This window comes from Nuphar pumila, chromosome 13, assembly GCF_984573655.1.
Source record: "Nuphar pumila chromosome 13, dmNupPumi1.hap1.1, whole genome shotgun sequence".
Taxonomy (NCBI): domain Eukaryota; kingdom Viridiplantae; phylum Streptophyta; class Magnoliopsida; order Nymphaeales; family Nymphaeaceae; genus Nuphar; species Nuphar pumila.
In genome coordinates, this window is record NC_143261.1 from 53164949 (window position 1) to 53188280 (window position 23332).

The following is a 23332-nucleotide window of genomic DNA, read 5'->3' on the forward strand; positions in this document are numbered from 1 at the left end:
GTTTTAACGGCCGATGGGACATCCTTAAAAATTGAAAGTATTGGAACACTTTGATTTAAAATCCTCTCAATTTTATTTTGTCCCTAAAGTAAGAGTTGTTCCAAAAGTTAACTTAAATCTTTTCTCAGTTTCTCAAATTACCGATCATTGTTGCCAAGTCTTTTTCTCATCTAAAGATTGCACCGTGCAGGATCTCCAGTCAGGGAAGCTGATTGGGCAAGGCCATAGGAGGGGCAATCATTGTTTTATGGATTTTTTGACTCTTCCATCCAAGTCATTTTGTAATTTTGTAAATGACAAAAGTATTAAAGTTTGGCACAAGAGACTTGGTCATCCGAAAATTTTAAAGATGTTTCTTTTTCCTTTTTTGGACAATACTTGTAAAAACAAACATATGACTTGTAAAGATTGCATTTTTGGGAAATCTAAAGCTATTCCATTTCCTCAAAGAAATTATGTTCCCATACAGTCATTTGAACTTATTCATTCCGATGTATGGTGTCCTTCCCCTGTTGTATCTAAAGGAGGTTTTTCCTATTATGTAGTCTTTGTTGACGACTTTATTCTATTTACATTGATTTACTTTCTAAATCGCAAATCCGAAGTTTTCGCTTTTTTCAAAGAATTTCATGCAATGGTCAAAAATCAATTCTTAGAAATCCTATCCATTCTTACATCCGATTCGGGAGGAGAATACATGTCTAATGACTTTCAAAGCTGTTTAAAAGAAAATAGAATTTGTCATCAACGTTCTTGTCCAAACACTCCACAACAAAATGGCCTTTGAAAAGAAAGCATAGACACATAATAGAGACAACAAGAACTCTATTAGTTTTCAAAAATATTCCAAAATCTTTTTGGGCTGAAGTTGTTCTGACTTCAACATATCTAATTAATAGAACACCCTCATCCTCTTTAAAAAAATCTTTCTCCGTTTGAAAAGCTTTACAATGTCTCCCGACTATAAAAGACTAGGAATTTTTAGATTTAAGTGTTTTGTTCTAACTCACAAAAACGATAAACTTTTTCCAAGGGCAATTGAATGTATTTTCTTAAGATATGGCGAAAAACAAAAAGGTTACCGATGTTTTTGACCTATTAAATAACAAACTTTATATCTCAAAAGAAGTCACATTTCTTGAAGAAGAAAATGGTTTTTCGCATAACCTAAATGAAAATGTTGATTATTCCTTCTTGTTTGACTTGTTACATTAAGGAAAATGCATAGATGATCATGTTGAATCGATTGAATCTCTTATCGAGGATCATATTGAACCTTCAAATGATGAACAACATGACCTACATGAAAACTTAAATGAAAATGTAACAAATCGCACACAAGTTTATTCTGGAAGAAATGAAAATAATCTCCCTTGTGCTCTTGAGAAATTCTCTCAAAACGAATCGATAGAAGAATCCTCTCAAAGAAGATCAAATCGTATTTCTAAAATACCAAATAGATTTGTATCTTATGATACCTTTTCTCCAAATTTTTGAGCTTGTTTGTTAGCTCTTCACTCTTTCCATGAACCATCGCATTATAATTATGCCAAACAATATGACCATTGGAATGAAGCAATAGAACTTGAACTTAATGCACTTAATAAAGCACAAACTTGGGAAATCGTTGATCTCCCTAAAGAGGGGAAACCCATTAGATGTAAATGGGTTTTTAAAGTAAAAACTAAAAGTAATGGTTCATTAGAAAGATTTAAGGCTCGATTAGTAGTCAAAGGATATGCCCAAGAATATGGGGTGTATTATGATGAGACCTTTGCCCCTGTTGCTCGAATGACTAGTGTTCAAGCTCTTATTGCAATAGCTTTTATTAAAAAATTGCTCATTTTTCAATTTGATGTTAAGAATGCCTTTTTTAATGGAGATCTGGGTGAAGAAGTTTATATGGAACCACCTCCTTGAAAAAGGTGCAGGATCCGACCTGATCCATGTCACCGTCCATGTATGTAAAGATCATGTATTTAGTTATCGGGTCTGGATATACCAGACCCGACCCATAGTGTAATGTAAACTTAAATACATGTTTAGGTCACGATTTTTTTTACCGAAATCGTGACAGCCGCAGTCGATCTCTCCCTTTCTCTCCCTCTCTCTTTCTCTTCTCTTTCTCAATACAGGAACAAGAAAAAAAATTTACATGGTATCAGAGCCAAGATCCAGCTAAGGGTTGAAGTGGATTCCGAAGGTGCGGCAAATCAAGGTTTGAGGTTTTGCCTATTCTTTCCTTCATTTCCTTCAGATTTTTTTTTCTCTACCACGATTTCAATCTCCACCTCTCGTTTTCCCTTTCTGTTTTCCCACCTTTTTCATTTCTTCCTTTAGTGGATTCACATCTCACGTGAATCCCTAATTTGTTCACGAAGAATTCACGTGAATCTTGATTCACGTGAACGTTGTACATCAAAAGGTCGTGAATTTCACATGAATCTACTTCACGTGAATATTCTTTCTTTATTCAAATCTCTTTTCTTGCGTGTCCCTTCTTTATTTTGGGGCAGACTTACAGACTTGCAACATAAAATCTGGGACACGTGAATCTCTTTTTTTTAAATCTCCTTTTTTCAAATCCTTTTTGTTGTCCAGCCTGCTGTGCGACAGAAAATCTGTTCATTTCTTTGCTCTCATTTGCCTTTTCTCGTATCATTTTTGTTCTGACTGTTACGAGTGGGATTCACATTGAAAACTCAGTCTTTCTTCTGACAGCTTCTGGTCGTCTATCTTTGAGTTACTCAGTGCAAAAAAAAAAAAAAAAAAATAGGCGATCAGCAAACCTCTCTGACTGCAGACTGAGCACTCTGTGAATACTCCAAAAAAAAAAGGAGTTCCCTTTCTTGTTAAAACTCCTTTTTCATGGATCTTCATTCATCTTCATCCAATCTTTCCTCAAGTTTTCTCACTCAACTCGTTTCTGAAAAGTTAACTACCTCAAACTTCTTGATTTGGAAGAGACAAATCATTCCTTTTATAAGGAGTCAAGGTCTCTTAGGTCATCTTGATGGAACCACTCTCGTCCCACTCGAATTTGTTACGAGAGAAGAAAAAGACGACAAAGGAGTAAGTTCAATTGTGCATGTCAAGAATGTTGAGTACCTCAACTGGGAAAGGAAAGATCAATCAGTGGTTGCATACATCACTTCCACCTTGTCCCAAGAAGTCCTTGTTGCCATTCCCGACAATTGTACTGCTCTGCAACTTTGGGAAAAATTGGTTCAAACATATTCACAAGTTTCGCAGGCGAGAATGGTTTTTCTCAAGAGGGAATTCCAGATGTTGAGAAAAGATTCCATGACCATCATGGAATATCTTAACAAGATGAAGACTATCACAGACCAACTTGCAGTTATAGGATGCGCGGTGAGTGACAGCGATATGGTACAACAGACTCTGAGTGGATTGGGATCCGACTACAACATGATCGTCACTTCCCTATTGTGTCTCCCTGCCCTTCCTACCTTTGATGAGTTGCGAGCAAAATTAATTCAGTATGAGATGACTCTGAAAAGGTTCTCTGAGGAATCTCACATTCACACAAATTCTCAGGAAGTTTTTGCCACAGGGGTGTCTTATGGTAGAGGACGCGGACGAGGAGGACAAGGGCGAAGTGGACACGGAGGGCGTGGTTTGCTTCCTACTCCAAATATGTTAGCTCATGCGCAGGGGTCAAGATCCATTCCTACCTGCTTCCTTTGTAACAAAAAGGGGCATATCAAGGCGAATTGTTGGCATAATCTAGATAATAAAGGAAAGGGTCCACAGACAGAAAACAAAAGGAAGTTCTCAAGCAGTGGAGAGATTAAAGATCTGCTGATATCTGCCTTGTCAGAGTTAAAATTGAAGCAGAGCGATGAAGGCACCTGGTTTGTCGACTCAGGGGCAACGACTCATGTAACAGGTGATGCAGGTAAGATTTCTAATCTCATTCCTTATTTTGGAAAAAGTAAGATTGTCACTGGAGATGGATCCCACCATCCTGTTTCTCATGTTGAAAAAACTGTCATTCCCATGTCACATTCCACTCTTACTCTTTCTGACGTTCTTCATGCTCCTGACATTAAGAAAAATATTGTCTCTGTTTCCAAACTTATTGATGATAATAATGCTTCAGTTGAATTCACTCTCTTCTCTGTGCAGGTCAAGGACCTTCGCACGAGGGAAACATTCGCTGAAAGAAAGAGACGAGGCAATATGTATGTCTTTGAAGAAGCTCCTTGTCATGCTGTCCGCCCTGTCCACCTGAATTCAGAGCCTTCATTAGAGTCATGTTCATCTTCTTCTGCTAATGTTTTTAGTATTTCTGAATGTAATAAGTCATTCTTATGGCATAGTCGATTAGGACATTGTGGGGGTCATTTCATTGAGAAACTTGTATCTAATAATCTCATTCCAAAAGAAAGTCTAAATAGGGATGAGAACAGTCACAAATGTTCTAGTTGTCTTTCCTACAAGAGTCATGTATTGCCTTTTCATTCCATTAATAAGAGAGCTTCAAAACCTTTTAAGATAATTTGTTCTGATGTATGGGGACCCGCCCCAGTTGCCTCTGGATCTGGGAGCAAATACTATCTAATCTTTGTTGATAGCTATACTCGATACACTTGGATATATTTCATAAAAAATAAGTCGGAAGTCTTCTCTTTGTTTCAAAATTTTCTTTCCCTTGTCAAAAATCAATTTTCTGAGTCCATTCAATTTTTCCAATGTGATGGAGGTGGGGAATTCTCATCCCGTGATTTTATCTCTTTTCTTCAAAGTAACGGAATAGGAAGAAGGGTGTCATGTCCTCACACCCCTCAACAAAATGGAATTGTTGAACGAAAACACAGGCATATCGTTGAAAGTGCCATGAGTATGCTTCATGACAGCAATCTTCCCATCAACTTATGGACAGAAGCTTTCCATTCTGTGGTGCATGTGATAAAACAGACTGCCTATGGTTATTCTGAAAAATAAGTCTCTTTATCACTGTCTTTTTGGAACTTATCCTAGTTATTATGATCTGCGTGTTTTTTGATGTGTTTGCTATGTGCATATCGATCAGTCCCTGAGAAACAAGTTTCAAGACAAAGCCCAAAAGTGCAGATTTGTGGGATATGCAGATGACTACAAAGGATATAGGTGTTATGATCCCACCAACAAACGTATCAGAACCTCAAGAAATGTTGTCTTTGATGAACAAAATTTTGATCACGGAGCTGACACAACGAATATGTCAACTGAAATTTACTATCCTTGGCTAAGCTCAAAACTTTTTGCTGGCTCCAATGAAACAGGTTCCTCAGAATGCGTGCAACAAGAAGAAGAGGTATTTGAGAACACTGGGACGTCGGGGTCACAGAATGCAGAGGAAGTACCGGGCAGATACAAAGGCATTGTCTATTCCAGACAGAGACCGACAACATCAAGCCATTTAGATCATGTCTCAGTCGCCAATCCTACTCCTTCTCATACCCTCGCAGTCAGAAAATCAAACCGTATACGACATCCTATTGACAGGTGGGTTAGTTATAACAACTTCTCCTTGGATTTTCAACTGTTTTTAACTGCCATCAATAAGGATGAAGAGCCCATCATGTATTATCAGGCAGCAGCTTCTATGAAATGGGTAGAAGCCATGAATGATGAAATGCAAGCCTTGCATGAATGTGGAACATGGGAAGTTGTTCCCAGACCACCTGACAAAAATGTTGTCGGATGCAAATGGGTCTACAAAATCAAGTACAAGCCAGATGGAACCATTGAACGATATAAAGCAAGGCTTGTAGCAAAAGGATTCACTCAAGAAGCAGGGCAAGACTATGATGAGACTTTTAGTCCGATTGTAAGAATGGGAATGATTCGAATTATTATTTCCATGGTTGTTGAACATGGATGGAAGTTGAGTCAGCTTGATGTAAAAAATGCATTCTTACATGGGGATTTGAAGGAGGAGGTATACATAGAACAACCCCCTGGATATCAAGAACAAAATTGTAAAACCCATGTATGCAGGTTAAAAAGAGCCATCTACGGCCTGAAGCAAGCATCTCGCTCTTGGTTTGATAGCTTCTCATCAGAGATTCAAAAACATGAATTTTCACGTTCCATGCTGGATCACTCATTATTTATCTTTAAAAGCCAGTCTGTGACCACTCTATTATTAATTTATGTCGATGATATTATCATCACAGGAAACTCTGCGGACCACATCCAAAAAATAAAAGACTTATTAGGTCAAAGGTTCAAAATGAAAGACCTTGGAGTTCTACGTTATTTCCTTGGTGTAGAAGTTGACAACCAGGGTCATGGATTGACACTCACTCAACACAAGTACACCGTAGATGTTCTCAGCAAGGCAGGCATGAAAGACTGCAAACCTCTAGGAACTCCGAGTGTACTTCATCAAAAACTTAGCGCTCATGATGGAGATCTGTGTGATGACCCCACCAGGTATCGCAGCATAATAGGAATGTTACAATACCTCACATTCACTAGACCTGATATTGTTTATTCAGTCAATCAAGTGTCTCAATTTATGCATGCGCCACGTACTAGACATATGGAAGCGGTCAAGAGGATCCTTAGATATCTGAAAGGGACTATTGGGGATGGATTGATATATTTACCACAGTCCCATGGCCAAAACGAGCACGAAATTACTGTATATTGTGATGCAGACTGGGCAGGAGATCCCGACGAAAGAAGATCTACATCAGGATATTGTGCCTTCATTGGAAGAAATTTAGTCTCTTGGAGCAGTAGAAAACAAAAAGCTATCGCTAGATCAAGCATTGAGGCTGAATATAGATCCATGGCTGCTGCCACTGCCGAAGTCACATGGATCAGGCATCTTCTAACTGAAGTAGGAGAAAAGATCTCCCACACTACCTTGCTCTGTGACAATCAAAGTGCTATCAATATGTCATTCAATCCAGTACATCACAGTCGTGCCAAGCACATTGAGATCGACCAACACTTTGTGAGGCAGAAGGTTAAAGAAAAAGAGATTGAACCTGAGTTTGTCAGTACTGAAAGACAGGTTGCAGACATATTTACCAAAGGGTTAACCAAGGATCACTTTTGGATGCTTAAAAGCAAGTTGTTCATGGTCCAAAACCATGATCAACTTGAGGGGGGGTGAAAAAGGTGCAGGATCCGACCCGATCCATGTCACCGTCCATGTATGTAAAGATCATGTATTTAGTTATCGGGTCTGGATATACCAGACCCGACCCATAGTGTAATGTAAACTTAAATACATGTTTAGGTCACGATTTTTTTTACCGAAATCGTGACATCCGCAGTCGATCTCTCCCTTTCTCTCCCTCTCGCTTTCTCTTCTCTTTCTCAATACAGGAACAAAAAGGAAAATTTACACTCCTAGCATGAATCTAAATGGTAAAAATTTGAAATTGAAAAAAAGGCATTATATGGCCTTAAGCAAGCTCCCAAAGCTTGGTACGACAAGTTTATTAATGTATTAATCAATTTGGGTTTTATTTCGTGTTATACTGACACTGCACTTTTTGTTAAGAAAACAGGTAACTCCATTGTTATTCTATTTTTGTATGTTGATGATATGATCATCACTGGAAGTGACAAAAAGGGAGTAAATGAAGTTAAAACTATGTTAAAGAAAACTTTTGATATGTCTGACTTGGGTTTTTTGAGATATTTTTTAGGTATTGAAGTGGTGTATTCCCCTCGAGGATACATTCTATCTCAAATGAAATTAGCAGCAGACATCTGTACTAAGTCGGGGGTTTCAAATGAAAAGAAAGTTGAAACTCCTGAAGTTATAAATGCAAAACTGAGACTTGAGGATGGTGTTCTACTTGAAGATCCAAGTATCCATCACCCGTCCAGATATAGCTCATGTGATTCATGCTGCAAGTCAGTTTCAGCATGCACCTACTTCAGTTTATATGGCGGTCGTGATGAGAATTGTGCGCTACATCAAGAACACCACCTCCAAAGGGCTTTTCTTATCCTCGTCTTCATCTCTTGAATTAACTACTTATACTGATGCAGACTGGAAAGAAAATCTCAATGATTGAATCTCAACTACTGATTTTTGCATTTTTTTAGGTGAATCACTTATTTCTTGGAGATGTAAGAAGCACCAAAAAGTTTCACTATCATCTATTAAAGTTGAATATCAAGCCATGACAATGACAACTATGAAAATTGTATGGCTCATAAGTCTCCTATGTGATATAGGTGTTCTCATTTCCTCTTTCACCAAGATGTGTTGTGATAACAAAAGTGTGATTTACATCGCAAGCAACCACACCTTCCACGAGCGTACCAAGCATATTGAAATGGATTGCCACTATGTGCGAGATGAATTTCTCAGAGGAACCATCACTTTATCATATATTACTTCAGAATATCAGTTGGTTGACTTCTTCACCAAAGCGCTTCTAACTCCGCGATTTATGTTTCTTCTTGGCAAACTTCCGGTCTTCTCCCTGTAAAGTTTGAGGAGGCGTGTTAAAATATGTATATATATAAGTATATATATATATACATTCTCTTTATTGTATACCCAAAAACCCGATAGGGATATTTTGGTAATTTCCTGGTTCATTTTATTTTTTAGGTTTTTCTTTTATTTCTTCCTTTTTCTTTTCTTTTTTCTTTTTATTTTTATATGTAATAAGGACCACATGGGGCCCCACCCGTCGTTTGGGCTCCCAACGACTAGAAGGGAGCCCCATGTGGTCCCCTCTCCTTTTTCCTCCTTTATAAAAAGAGGGTGCTCCCTCTTGTAATGTATGGCTTTTGAAGCCTTGTTGTTCTCTTCTTGAATAATATTTTCTTTGCCTTTTAGGCACTTTACCCCTTAGTGGGTTATTTGCGCACGTTAAGTGCATGTGTTCTTGGCTCTTTGCTTGCCTCCTTTGAAGAATTCTTTGCATCATTTGTGCTGCTTTTTTCATTACACTGACAGACGGTGCCCTGTCACTAGCTACCCCTCTCTCATTCAACCTCACCATGAATCCCCCCTACGGCCTGAAACAGGGTATCGAACACTCACCAGCAGCTACTACATCTGCACCTAGGAGTTGCATTCAAATTTATTATGGACATGCCAGAACCTAGTCTTTGAGATTATTTGAGACACTGAGATCCACACTTTCCAAGGTTTTATCTATTGATCTTAAGTTATTTCAGGATCTTTGTGTCTTAAACTCCTCACCCTTATATGTGATACTCCCATCGACTTCTCATTTTCTATTTTCTTTTTGGCAAGCCACTGCATTATTGTCCATTGTGCCAAACACTGGCAGATAACTACCATTGTGAAGCTATGGTTTTCCTCAGGCATCCATGTTGGATACCCTTGTCTTGAGTATCCAAACAATACTAAGTAGTCACCACGACCATCCCAAATAGTCTTTACATCCACTTGATCTATGCAAAACAGCAATCAGATAATAATAATTTTCCCAATCAACCAGGCAAGCCAAAAAAAATAAAATAACCAGGAAGGGCTTAGACTGAGAATGACCAATAGAGAGTTCCATGTGAAAAGATCCACGCAAGACTGAACCCTGACCCTAAACTAACTCTGCACACAGGCTATGATATTCTTTCAAGAATGAATCAAATGGGAAACCACAATATGATGTTAAATAGAGGAGATTACCTTGGATGTGCCAGTGACAAACTGGAGTAACCTAGCCATATCTTCCTTGCTAAATGTTTTGACAACCTCCCAAAACCATTGGATGACACTAGAGGCAGCAGTATAGCCTGTATACTCAGTGTTTGCCTTGAGATCATCAACTGTAAAGATTAAAAAAAGAAAAAAGCACGTGAATTACTTTGGTGTACTTTAAACTGAAAGAAGAGAAAACAAAACTCCATATACAAGTTCAGTTGATCATGCTACAGAAACTTACGGTCTATTTCAGGGAGGCCACTAATTAGAAGCTCAAGCTCCTTATCATTGAATATTGAAATAAGATCTCTGGGTACTAACTCATTGAAACCTTCAAGGAAAGAATTAATTTGTGGGCGGATAGCAGTAGTTAAACGATGTTCAGCCACAAGGTCTACATATTCATGCTTTGTTTCTTCAGTGACCGGTATATTTCTCCCCCCAGGTATAAGCTCATGGTCAGTGACCTTAAAAAGAGAAAGGTAAAGGGCATGAGTAACTATAGTCAAAACACTACATACCGTTAACTACAATCGATGTTAAAAATAAATTGTAGTCAACATGCAAGATAATGAAGTACCACACATATTGACTATGTTATGTAATAAAGGGACATGCTTGTCTGTGCATAGATTTCCAAAAAACAATTTAAAGGTATTCTACTACAACTTTTGAAAAGTATCAGCAATGTTCAACATTGCAGTGGTATGATACTATAATAAAATCATTTCCTTAATCCCTTCATTTTCCGACTTAAAACATTTTCTGCTTTCAAAATTCTAAACAACTGTTTACCTCTGTTTTTTCATACAGGATATGCTTCTCCTCATCAGCATCAATACTAAATGTCAGGTCAGGGATGTCACTTACATCATTCTGTTCAAGATGAAAATCAGAACATCAGTTAGACAAAAACACCTTGCATACTTCAGTAAAAATAAAAGACACGACAGATAATACAAGTTGAAACGTGTCTAAAGCTGAAAATAATTATGATACAGAATGGAAAAATCAAAATACCAACCTCCAACATCCACTTCAAGTTCTTGTAGTAATCAGGATCAACTGCCTCTATGTCATGGTAAGTTACTTTGACACCAAGAATATGCTTGTAAAAGGACCGAGTGAAGTAAACATCAAGGAGTTGACCGTCGAATAATGCTTTGGCAACCTGTAAGTATAAAAAAATGAGTTGAACTGTAAAGATACACTAAGAGAAATAACAAAAAAGGAACATGAACTATTCTCGTCCAGTCAAATAAAAGAGTGGCGAAAATTACCACACGGCCCACAAATTTGAAATATGAAAGATGCTCGGGTTGGTAAACAGAATTTGGATTAGGTTGAAATGTAGTGTTGTTTCCAACGGTAGTAAAAAGCAATGCTCCCTTGTCGAATATGACCCTGGAAAGCAACTGATACCATTCTCTTGTCAGACCACCAGCATCAATTCCTTCTTCCCCTTGAAACTGAACTGTCAGCCGACCTTTCAGATCCTGACTAGGCCGCATCCTCAACTGGTTATAGGAGTCCTCTAATACATATGCCCTCCGAACACTTATTCGTAAAGGAGCAGAAGGATGTTGTTCATGCTGTTGTCTAATTCTTGAGCGGAAATATGCTCTTTTATTATCAAAATCAATCAACCTTGGTGCATTTAGTATCAAAGAGAGTGATTTCTCCAGCAACCCTGGATTTTGCCTTATAAAAGCATTCAGAAGCCTCCGATGCTTATCAGAAAATCTTGCAAATGTGATAGTTCCATCAGGCCGCTTCTGAGTAGCTCCACCACATTTTGCTGAGGGTGATGCCAACGAACTCCCTGAAGACTCCTTGACTTCCCTGGCAGTCACATTATTGGCATCTTGCTGTATGATGGTGCCATTTGATTGTAGCTTCTCACACAAAACAAAGAAAGCTTCTATAAAGGGCAGAAGTCTCTGGGTCCCAGGTGGAAGAGGTGAGGATTGAACAGAAGACACACCAACATGGTCTCCTGCATCAGCACTTGACAAAGGAGAGGAAGATGAAGAGCTGTGTCCCAGTTTTGATTCCGTCTTGCTAACACACACACTTAGCTCTTGCCACAACTGCTGAAGTGCCAAATTTAACTCCACCAGAGTAGTCTGATCTTCTTGCTCTCCGTCATTCTCTTCACCCTTGTTCCCCTCTGAATTGACTAAGGTCAATGCACTAAGTGCTTGTAAAACCCGCAAAATTGCTGCTCCGGACATAGAGCCTGCACTCAAACCCAGCATGTGAGTGCTCTGGAGAGTTATGAGTTCATTGACCGCAGAGCCACTCAGACCATGTGCCAAACTTGCTAGCTCAGAAATAAAAAAAATTCGGTGAGGTGCAGCCACAGATGCCAATTTCTTCAAGATCTCCGCAGCAAGCGAATACACTTTATCCGATAGCCTAATGAGATGATTTTGTACATAAGAAAAAGAAAAGAGAAACAAAAGTGATAAAGAAAAGGAAAGTATCAACTATCAATGCTTCAATGCAGAATAAACAACTGGTTTATTTGAAACTTCTGATTTTGCAGGAACTTTAAAACTAACTGAGCACGAACCAGAAAGAAAGATGCTGACTTATAAGACTTACCCCTCCTGTGCAAGAAGGCTGCACAAGTTGCGCAATTCTGGCTCAGGGAGCTGCAAGAGGATTTCATGTGTATTAACAGTTCGCTTGCCACCAGAAGTTGAGACTTCTGCTTCAGACTTTTTACTAGAATCTTGATTAATGTTTTGTTCAGATATAGAAGCTTCTTTTTGAACATCAGATGGTGTTGTTTCATTAGTTAAAACCCGCGTGCTAGATGCTGGAGCTTGATTGAAAGGAAGCTCAGAATCAATCTTTGTTGCAGCATTATTGACCACCACATGTAGAAGACTCATAACCTGCAGAAAAATATGTAACTATGGATTAGATCATAGTTTGTTGTGAGCGACAGAGTCAAATTTTGAACCTGATAGACAAGGAGACCACCAAAGTCCCCTTGCCAGATCAAGAAGCTATAGTTGACTCAGCTATCTGCCCAAGTCCATAGCCAGCTTAAAGTCTTATAGGTGCAACCAACTATAGTTGAAATATGAATGCATACATAGTAATATATTAGTCCAAGTTGTAGGTAAAATTTTTCCAGCTATGAAGAAAATTCTTCCTACCTGTTCCAAATGAGCAGTGCTACGTAAGAACAACGGTTGGCTTAGCAGCTTCAGGAATAATCTGAGTGGTATTTCGCCTTTCTGAGAAGCTTCTGAAAGGCCAGTAAATGTTGATCCATCCGAAACTTTCCCCTTTCCTTTCTCCTTCTTGGACTCCATCTGAGCATGAGATGAAGGTTCCTGGTTATCCAAGTACAAAAGAATATTTGCAACAGCTAAGTGGTTTGTTGCTAGGTATGTCAGGATTTCAAGAATGCGGCGTGATACAAGAGGTGGAAGGCCTGCAACACAATAAATGGAGTGATTATATACCTATAAACTCCAAAAGACAATGAAAATTTCCAGGTGCAGAAGAGTACCATCTGATAGCTGTGATCTACCATAAACCACATTCCACTGACAACCATAGAGCCTCTGAGAAGTCATCATACTGGATGTGGTAGCAACATCATGTGCTTCAGGTTTAATCATATCAATCAAGAGGCAAACAAGAGCAGCTCGTGTAACAGTATGTGCACATAGGTTCAATAAGAGTCTCTGCAGAAGACCTTTGCCCAAGGGCTGAGCATGCAAAATGACAAATTAACGTCAACCAAACATTCTAAAGAAAAAGCAATAACTGCAAGACTGCAAGTGCTCAAAAACAGCATCCCCTTGCCCTGTTTGAGGTGAAATCAACCTACAAGTTCCCATATATTATAGAAATTGAATATCATAAAGCAAATAAAACTTATCTGAAACCTAGAAAAACACTTGATGTGATTATTTAATATGTGGGTCATGCTAAAAGAAAAACTTATTTTATCTTCACATTCAGAATTAAAACCAGCATTAATAATAGAGTGTATTATGTAGCAAAAAGGTAAAACGGAAGTAGCTACTTTGACAAACATCTGAAATAAAGGACTTTAACCATGCTGGCGTTTGCACTTAATGAATTGGCAAAACTCCAAATTAACCTTTTACAAAGTAATTGATCAATTTGGAATCTATTTGCAGGCATAAAAAAAACATAGTTGAAAGAAAATTAACCTGAGCTAGCCTCAATAGGCGAACCAATGCTCTTAATGCACTAACATCCAGAAGAGGTGCCCCCTCAACTTCTTTAACCTTCAAGCTGTTTGCAATAGCAGAAACTGCCCTTCTACCTATTGCGACTCCAACACCTCTATCCATTGCCGTATGTCTGTCGATCACTATACTGTTCCTCCTCCCACCAAGTCTATGACTACCACCAAAAAGGCTACGAGCCTGATAATGGCTCATTGATCTATCCCTGAGCATCTGAGCTTCAGCAAGCAACGGTGATGGCAGTCCTGATAGAACTGCATCTGAAGACGTCAACAGTACCTGAACCATATGAAATAATTTAGAACATGCACAAGCACAAAAACTAACAATGCAGAAAATAGAATTCAATATGTTGACCTCTTCACGCAAATCTGCTGGGAAAGTAGCTATTATTGATGCATTGTCCATGTCAACTGCTAGCCCTTCAGTTTGCTGAGACTGTAAGGCTCTTTGAGCTCTTTGCTGAGCTAAAACTTCTGCTTGGATATCAGGAGGAAGAGCAGCCAAAAACTCAGGATCGATATCTTCTGTTGGAGGAGGTACATATGCTGAAGCTTGAACAGACTGAGCTTGTGTTGATGCCAACACTTCTGCACGAAGATCCTCAGGCAGTGCCTCCAAGAAGGTTGGATCTATTACATTAGTTCCTGAAGTGTCATTGTTCACATTATCATGTTCAGCTTGATTACCAACCTGTGCAGCTACTTCAGAACTTTGCCTCGACGATGGCTCATCTGCTCCGTTATTAGAAGCAGGCCCAGCAGCTTGATTAGCAACAGTATCTGCACCATCCATCTCGATGTCTGCACTGATTTGGAATGGCACAGTTTGGCCATGAACTGCACCAGCAATTTGTAAGCCAGAATCTAGCAAAGTGTAAGTGCTTGACTGGGTCTCTGCACCTGAAGCTCCAATACTGCCTTCAAAGTGAAACTGATCCTTAGGCGCAGCTATTCCTGATCCATCCTGACCTAGAGGAACTTCATCCTGTACATCAGTAGATGGCAGAGCAAACTCAGGGATTGGATCAGAAAGATCACCAGAAGAATTATTTCCATTCATGATCTGCACACTTTCAGTAGCATTGGCAACACATTCATCACAATGCATCAAGTTCGACTGCTGGGTAGCAAAATGTTCTTGTGGTTCTCTGACAGCAGTATCAAAATTCAGAGTCCCATGAGATAAATCTGGAAGAGATGCATCTACTATAGCAGCTGAAGTGTCATGATGTGATGATTGAATTGCTAGTGTTGAATGCAAACCTCCACCTTGTTCATTTGCAGAAACATCTCCACTCACTAGGGGCGGATTCTCATAATTTGATGGAAGCAATTCACTTTGTTGCTTATCCTGCACTTCAGAATTCTCAGATGATTTGGGCACTGGAAGACTTTCAGCTGGGGCCAAGCTACGAAGCTGAGAAACAAATTGCTCCTCCACTGCTTGTGCAATAGCAGCAGCTTGCCCACCAGCTTGAGGCTGGCCATCATCAGTCCACCGACCATCACCTGGCCCTCTTCTTCCCAAAAAATGTGAAGGGTCCATGCCTATTGAAAAGTCAAACAATGAAGTTGGTGCAGACCCCATGTAACGATCACCAAAAATGTTAGCTGCAGCATGTTCAGATGGAAGAGCTGGAGAATCAAACATGTAAAAGTGAGCAACATCAATATTTCCAACTGAAACAAAGCCTACATCTCGTGCACTTCCAGCAGATGGCCACATTGAAACATCTGACTCTCCAGACAGGGATGGCCTTACAAGAAGAGGATGCTGAAAAGCATTAATGTGATCTAAACCAGATCGCTCAAGGAAAGGTCTATTTCCAGTTTGACGCCGGCGATCAACACCACTAGACCGGCGAAGGCCAAAAATGTCATCCACATTCAACCTTTCAAAGGGTTCACCTGCAACATCAATTAGACCACTTGAAGCACCAGATCGCCCTAAAACCTGTAAATGATCTAAACCATCTAGACCTTCTCTCCATCTAACTTCTATAACACGATTCTCATGAAAATCATCTTCTTCATCCATAATATCATTATAGTCATCTCCTAGGCCATTATCATCATGATCTTCCACATCAGTATCAGCTAAAGACATCCGAGCACCACCCTCCTCGGCTATATCTTCATCCTCATCTTCATCTTCATCTTCATCTTCCTCATCATCCTCACCATCATCACCCATGTCTTCATCATCGTCATCACCCATGTCATCAACTGTTCTGTGCTCAACACGAAAAGTCATTCCAACACTATCTGCATTGTGCCCATCTTCCATCTCACCACGAATGAACTCTACCCCATGCTCCACAGAAGGATGAGCACGTACAGTCACTTCCACTTCTATCCTCATATCCTGTTCCATAGGCTGATTTTGGTTCTCATCTGGCTCACTTGCATTAATAGAAGTTTCTCGAGGTGGTTCTTCAGCTCGAACTACACCTGTATCTTGCTGCTGAGGATGTGCAACTTGATTGTTCTCCACTGCTTCGCCATTAGAAAATACAGCTATATCTTCTGCCCTTCCAGTGGTACCTGAAGATTTTTTCTTATTGATTCCATCAGATTTATACACTTGCTCACTAGCATTTGCAGCTCTAGTCAAGTTCTCCAATGCTTTTAATATCAGGTTTACCACTTTTGGAACATCAGGATGATCAAGGTCAATAACCTGAAGAATACCTGTCAATGATTGAACCATTCCGCAGTCTATCATAGTTTTGGCTATATCTGGTGAGCATCCAGGACCTGGCAAAGTACTCGAAGATGAGTTCTTAGACAAAATGGAGTTCACTAAATCAGCAAAAGCTAAAAGTTTTCTGTTAGGTAACAAGACATTTTTGGAGGAGTTGCTCTCCAAGTTTGAGTATGCAGACAAAGCTTTCACAAGTTCACCTATCACTCGCCTACGTCCTTCACTAGAACGGCCACACAGTACAACCAAAAACCATGAAACTTTCTCAGAGAGCTTATCCTTCCATTCATCCATATTTCCAGAAGCTTTGTCAGAAGATAATGGAAGTAACTCATGCAGTACATGATGCAGTAGCCCACCATGTCCTGGACCATCCACTTGACTTGATCCACGCAGTTGACAAATTTCTGAATCCCTCCGCAAAACAACACCCACCACATGAACATACATCAGAAGAATCTCACTCATCAACTTTAAGACAAAAGTCACCTTTGCTAAACCAGCAGATCCTTCAGATGAGTGATCATCCCCCATTTTGTCATCATCAACCTTTGATTTACCCTTTTCCTTAGTGGCAGGTGGATCAATCTCCATAGATACCTCAGAGCTCAAACATTGGTCCTGTTTCCTTGGCAAGGGATAGCTCATTATGATTTCTAAGAGCTGGTCTATAACTTGTGCAAGACTGTGGGGGATCCTTTTGTGCCCCTTTGAGCATTTTCCAGATCCATCATGTAGCTTGTTATATGTTTCAGGCATTCGAATGCCCTCATTTGAGGAACTCCCAGTCCCACTTTCAGTACCTGCAGCTTTTGCTCTCTCCTTCTCCTTCTCCTTCTCCTTCTCCTTCTCCTTCTCCTTCAACAGTACAACATACATTCTCGCTCCTGAAGATTCCAATTGACAAACTGCAGCAGCAGACTTCATAAAAACACTAGGATCCCTGGAAATAACAGGTGCCATGGAGGTCAGAAATGTCCTGGTGGAAACACGGCCCCCATGACGGCTGCTAATGCTTGTTAAAGTTTGACGTATCTCCAGCTCCATAGCCGTTTGAAGGGTTTGAGGGTCCTCCAGAAGATGTCGTATAATAGCAGATGCCACACTGTCATAACCTGGGAAAAAACAACTCCTAGGAAGACTGAAAAGAGCAGCCAAACCTCCACTTTCAAGAAACTGCATTGCTATAGCATGTGATTTTGTTAAGCGAGCGCATAGTTGCAAAACAGCCTGCATGATTGTAGCAGGAACATGCTGTTTTATAAAGTCACAAGCAATTGCCAGCAGTCTATGACTCTCCTCAATGGTTACATACCCAGTAGACTTCCCTAATATCTTTTCAAAAACATCAGCTGTTTCCTTTTCTTGGCCATCAGAAGCAGGTTTGCATTCCGTCTTAGATGTTGACAGTGATAAAATGGTATCATCTCCCAAAGCACTGGCTATTGATCCTGAATGGGATCTTCCAGGGTTGTCTGAAGAAACTTTTTGTTTGGACTGCAACATGTTATCCAAGATAAGAAATAAAGTGGTTATACATTTTGGAACTGCAATATCTCCCCTTGAATCATTGCACAGCTTGAAGTTCGTCAAGATATCCAATACAATTTGAACAATACCATTCTCTGCTGCAATTGTTCGAGTGTTACCATCTTCACTGAGAAGCAGGGCTAAAATATGAGAGATTGCACATACTGCACCACTTTCTTTAGAGAAATCCATGGGACAAAGCTTCAAATTCTGAATGAGATAAGACACCACTCTTGGGCGATCTTCACATTTATTCCGATTACAAAGGGTCACAAGCAAATCAGTCAAGGGGAAGGCAATGGAATCACTATTTTCAAACAATTTCATAGATGCAGAAAGAATATCATCAATAGGTGGAAGCTCAGCCCCTCTCTCCACTGCTGGAACATCTCTCATCACATCACCACTGTCTTCTTTAGATGCATCTGATGTGTTACCTAGTGACAAGGCAAGTGCCCGTGCAAGTTCATCATCCCCTTGCAGAGGCTCCTCTGCATGGCTAAACAACCATTCCATAGCCATTTCAACACTATTTGTCTCAACACGTCTGAGTGCTTCCTCTGCCCTTGCTCGACTAAATCCCATCTCCACAATCGTAGCAATAGCAGACTCATCAGGAGGGGGTCCCATTAAACGCTGACTTGCACTTCCTGTGACACCATTTCTGCCCCTCTTTATATCTCCTACACCACAGTATATATGAGCAACAATAGAAACAACAGAGGTAATAAAACTTGCACTGCAACGAGCAAACATAGGATGATTCCATACGGGAAGAATCACATCAAGAACCTGAGACTGCAACATGTGAACAAAAACTTCTGGATCCCTAGGGACCACAAAGAGCCCAATTGACAGCCCAGAAGCAACAGGTTGAACAAGCAATTGAGACGCAGATGGTGGCGACAAAAGTAAAGATGAATTGACAAAATACTCAAGCATACGACAATAACTTTGCAATGTATCTAACAACCAGGAATTGTGAGACAGATTGTTTCCTTCTAAAGTGTTTTCTTGGGCTGAACTGGGACCAGGAATAGTGAAAGGTAGAGTCCATAGCAACTGGCTTGTAGCCTCGAAAGTGGTCAGAAGCTCCTTAAATGTTCCATGTACATAGAAGTTATTTATCAGGGTCGTATTACATAATCGTCGCCTGCTATCAAAAGTCAAGGCTGCCATGTCATCCACAACCTTTCCAAGATATCGACACTTCACTGACAGAGACATTTCAAGGCCACTTGAACTAGGATAGCCCGAGTAGCTGAGACTGTCATGAAAAGTTTTAGCAAGAGCAGTTGCAAGGTTCTTAGCAGCAGAACTAAGTGCCCCAGAATCGGCTCTCCGTCGATTGGGAGCTGTGAGCCCTTTCACTAGAGTTGCATGAAAAGAGCGCATGGCAGTAGCAAGTTTATTTAAGACTTCTGAAATCATGACATCAGGACTTTTTCTTTTACTTTCCTGCATGTGAGATGTTTCTGATGTGTTTGTAGAACCTTCTGAATCAATGTGAGAGGCATCTGCATAACGACTATTTCTTCCACCACGTGCTCTGCTTAGAGCTTCATTTGCATGATGCCTTCTACCATGCCTGTTTACACCTTCTCCAGGATGAATTACAGAAAAAAAATCAGGTTCTCCAGCCCAACGGGATGCAGAACCACTCCTAATTGAAACAGGATTGACATACCTGATGAATGAAACAAGGTCATCATCATTTTCTCTGCCAATGATATTTGATGGTAAAGCATCTGCTGATCCCACTTCTTGATCAGCATCTCGCTTCTCATCTATCTTTGAATCATTGATCAAAGAAAGTTGCCAAAGTATTTCCTTGAAGGTCTTCCCTAGATCCTTCAAAATATCAGCATCCGCAGAACCCAATTCAGACACCATAGTAGTTGTTCCCTTCAAAAGAAAATTGGAGAAGGACAGAAGACCTTCCAAACTAGAAAGACATCTCAAAACTTTTGTTTGTTTTGCTACTTCCAAATCAACAAGTTGAGTCCCAGCTACTGAAGTCAACAATTCATTTGTCAGCTTGAGGTGTTCCCTTAAAAATGCACACACAGTTCGGGCAAGTGCAGCAGAATGCTGTGGTGAGAAGCTCTTGAAGGCAACTGATATGCTCTGACCGCTCAAAGCAGCAGGAGGTAGCAAGGGCAATGTGAATAATTGTAGAACTGCTTCAATTCCTTTTTTCTCAATGAATATGCAGCAAGTATCTGCATTTTGGAGAACATTTTCTAGAAGGCGAGCAGCATTGCTTATGCATTCAACAAGGAAGGGCTCAACATTTGCAAGTGAACCTTCACTAGAGGCCTCAACTATTTGCTCAGAACCCTCCATCTTGAACGATTCCCCATCATCTGAGGAAATCAAAGCCCTCTCTTCTACATCAGTTTCCATCGGTACAGGCAAAGACAAGTTCAGAATTTCTGTAGAAAGTGATAATGGTTCGCTCCCTGATCCTATATTTGATATTGAATGCAATATCTCAATCAACATATCCACCCCAGGCCCACGAAGAGAAGATGCATGGCGCATCAATTCATCCAAGCCTGTGGACAAAGATCCTGGAGTATCACCAGCGAGGGCACGTAGATAGGTCCTGGAGGTAAATATTTTCACAAAACATCTCAAAGCATTTCGATCCTTCACAGCCTGGAGGCCGCTGTTATTTAGACACAGGGCATCCAAGCATTGTGGAATGCATGATATAGCTTCTGCAGAGCAAAGTACACCACCCATGATAGCATCCAGAAACACTCGAGGCAGATCAGCAGCATCCAGAACAGAAAAATAGGTGGGGTCCTTGTGAATAAGATCACTCATGACAGTAGCAGCAAGAGAAAATACGCCACCACCAAAATCTTTTGCTCTTCTGAAAATGTTACATAAGCATTGTGGCAGCAAACTCTCTGAACCATAAATATGGGCAGCACTACCAGGAGCATAAGTGCCAAGAGATATTGCACGAAGTAGTGCTTTCATCAGCAGCCGTCGGTGATAGGAAACCAATGACTCAGAATAGAGAGGCCGAATATCAAGATCACCAGAAGTGTCGACAACAGCTTTACCCTTCCCATTACTGCCATGAGCCTGATGGTCTTCCTCGTTTTTCTTCGAGCCCTTCTCTATATAAGACACTTCTATTTTTAGTCTTGCAATTGTGTCATCTAAACCCCCTAAGTCCCTGAATAGTGTTGCAGCAGGGTTGCTGTAGTCCATGAATGCCTCCAGAATATGAACTGATGTGCTCACTAAGTGCAAGTGTTGAGGATTACTGTCTTTAAGAAGAGGAAGAAGAGTGGGTATAAATCCAGCTTCCCGCAGAGCAGAGCATCCTGAGGATGAAGATACCAAAACAGTGACAAGAGACAAGAGTGCTTCAGCAAAAACAACAGACCATTTTGAAGAGTCACTTGTAATGGAATCAACAGCCTTTTGCATGAGACTGGGTAAGATTCCTCGATGGCCCCCAGATGTGACAACACCTAGAACAGTTGGCTGGCGAGACCTATCCTGGCAAAGTGCCACCAAAGATAAAATTGCTAGAATGCAAATTTTTTCAGGAACAAAATGTTCATAACTTAATAAAGACACTAGCTCATTCACAAATTCAGGCTCATTGTTGAAAAATGCAGTCAGGCCATCAGCGTCATTGCTAGCTTGAATGAGCACCACAAATGCATATAGGCTTATACAGATGTACTGCTGACGAGAAGCCAATGAGCCAAATGACTTTGCAAAGCGGAGTCTTGTCAAGAGTGAAAAGCGTAAACGTTGGGGCACTTTATATTCTATCACTAGCCTGTTTAGAAGCTCCAGATCATTCTCCTGGCGAGAGCCAATGTCAGGCAAATGAATCACCTGCAGACCTTTGTTCATGTCTTCTTTACCAGCACGCTCATCAAGTGACCCACTTGATTCATAAAACTCAAAATGAAGAGTAGAACCTAGCTGGTAGGCCACCAAATCACATCCATTCTCGGTGGCACATGCAATCAACCCAAGGCCTTCTTCTTTACCACCCCATCCTTGGGAAAATGCAAAAAGTCTCGAATTCAAGGTAGGATCTCTGATAGAACATTTCCCAATTGTTTTCTTTAAGAATGCAGCAAAAGTCTGTAAACTGGCCTCCACAACATCTGCATCCGTGCAAGCAAGAAGAGAAGAAAGATGCTGCTGCATTTCAGATCCAGCCAAATAATTAGAAAAAAAGTCCATGTGCACAATCATGAATAACACCTAAATCTAGACAATAGTGTCCTCAGATATATGCAAATCCCAAACGAGCAAAATAATCAGGATATGCCTATCAAACTTTTTTGCACAATCCCCACATAATCCCAGATAAAACAACAGCAGAAAGTAAACCACATCAACCAGAAAGAACAAGGACTCCAGATATCAAAAGAACAAGGACGCCTGCTTATACTGCAATTGGAGAAAAACAGCCCAAGCTCAGGGCCAAGTTGAGCTCAAGCCTGGTGTGAGTTGCACCAAGTCAAGATAAAATATACCAAACCCAATTTTGGTTTGGTTCATGCATAGCTCTATTCACAATCGCCAGCTAATAACAAGAGAGTCTATTACAGCAGAATCATAATCTCAGTCCTACAAAGAGAGCATCAAACACCTCAAAACATCACTTTCATATAGATTATCTTATCCTTCTATTTGCTTGTTCCACCCAAACCCAATACCCAAAAAGAAGCCCATAGTTGGATTTGATCATCTTCATCAACCACTACCCTACATCTACATCCTTGGTGATCATACACATCAAGTGGCTTCAAAGTTCAACTGAACAACTCAAGGCATCAAGCTACACATTCTCTTTATTGGCAGGAAAATAACTGAGCTCCAATTATCAAGGTAAGTTTCTTTCTCCATACAAACAAGGGCGTAGATACAACATAAATACATGACACAATAATGGCAATTTTATGCAAAGCAAAACATGGTGGCGCATTTATATCTCACTTATTTTACGTCTGTGTATGTCTTTTATGTCTCACTCATTTTATGTTTGTGTAAATAAGACTCTAAATTCCTTTTACATACAAATTACCAAGCCAAAACTCGAGATCATTAAGAAATACAAATATAGACATGCCAACAACAAATTTTTAAAAGAAATATGCAGGTAATAACATAATGAGCTCAAAGAGCACAGAAGATACATAGGTGA

The 23332-nt window shown here is 40.1% G+C and overlaps 1 protein-coding gene across 2 annotated transcripts in view; it reads right to left on the reverse strand.

Annotated features, from left to right (window-relative positions):
* The window catches only part of LOC149818402 (E3 ubiquitin-protein ligase UPL1-like), a 51717-nt gene that overhangs the window by 14058 nt on the left and 14327 nt on the right, over positions 1–23332 (reverse strand). For both annotated transcript variants that reach the window (XM_089984818.1, XM_089984819.1), the window contains exons 4-13: positions 14260–22323; positions 13864–14181; positions 13191–13392; positions 12832–13112; positions 12269–12564; positions 10942–12079; positions 10686–10832; positions 10457–10537; positions 9903–10128; positions 9647–9786 (exon numbers count right to left, since the gene is read on the reverse strand). In XM_089984818.1, coding sequence (XP_089840944.1) covers positions 9647–9786; positions 9903–10128; positions 10457–10537; positions 10686–10832; positions 10942–12079; positions 12269–12564; positions 12832–13112; positions 13191–13392; positions 13864–14181; positions 14260–22323 — 10893 coding nt within the window. The remainder of the gene's footprint in view (positions 1–9646; positions 9787–9902; positions 10129–10456; positions 10538–10685; positions 10833–10941; positions 12080–12268; positions 12565–12831; positions 13113–13190; positions 13393–13863; positions 14182–14259; positions 22324–23332) is intronic.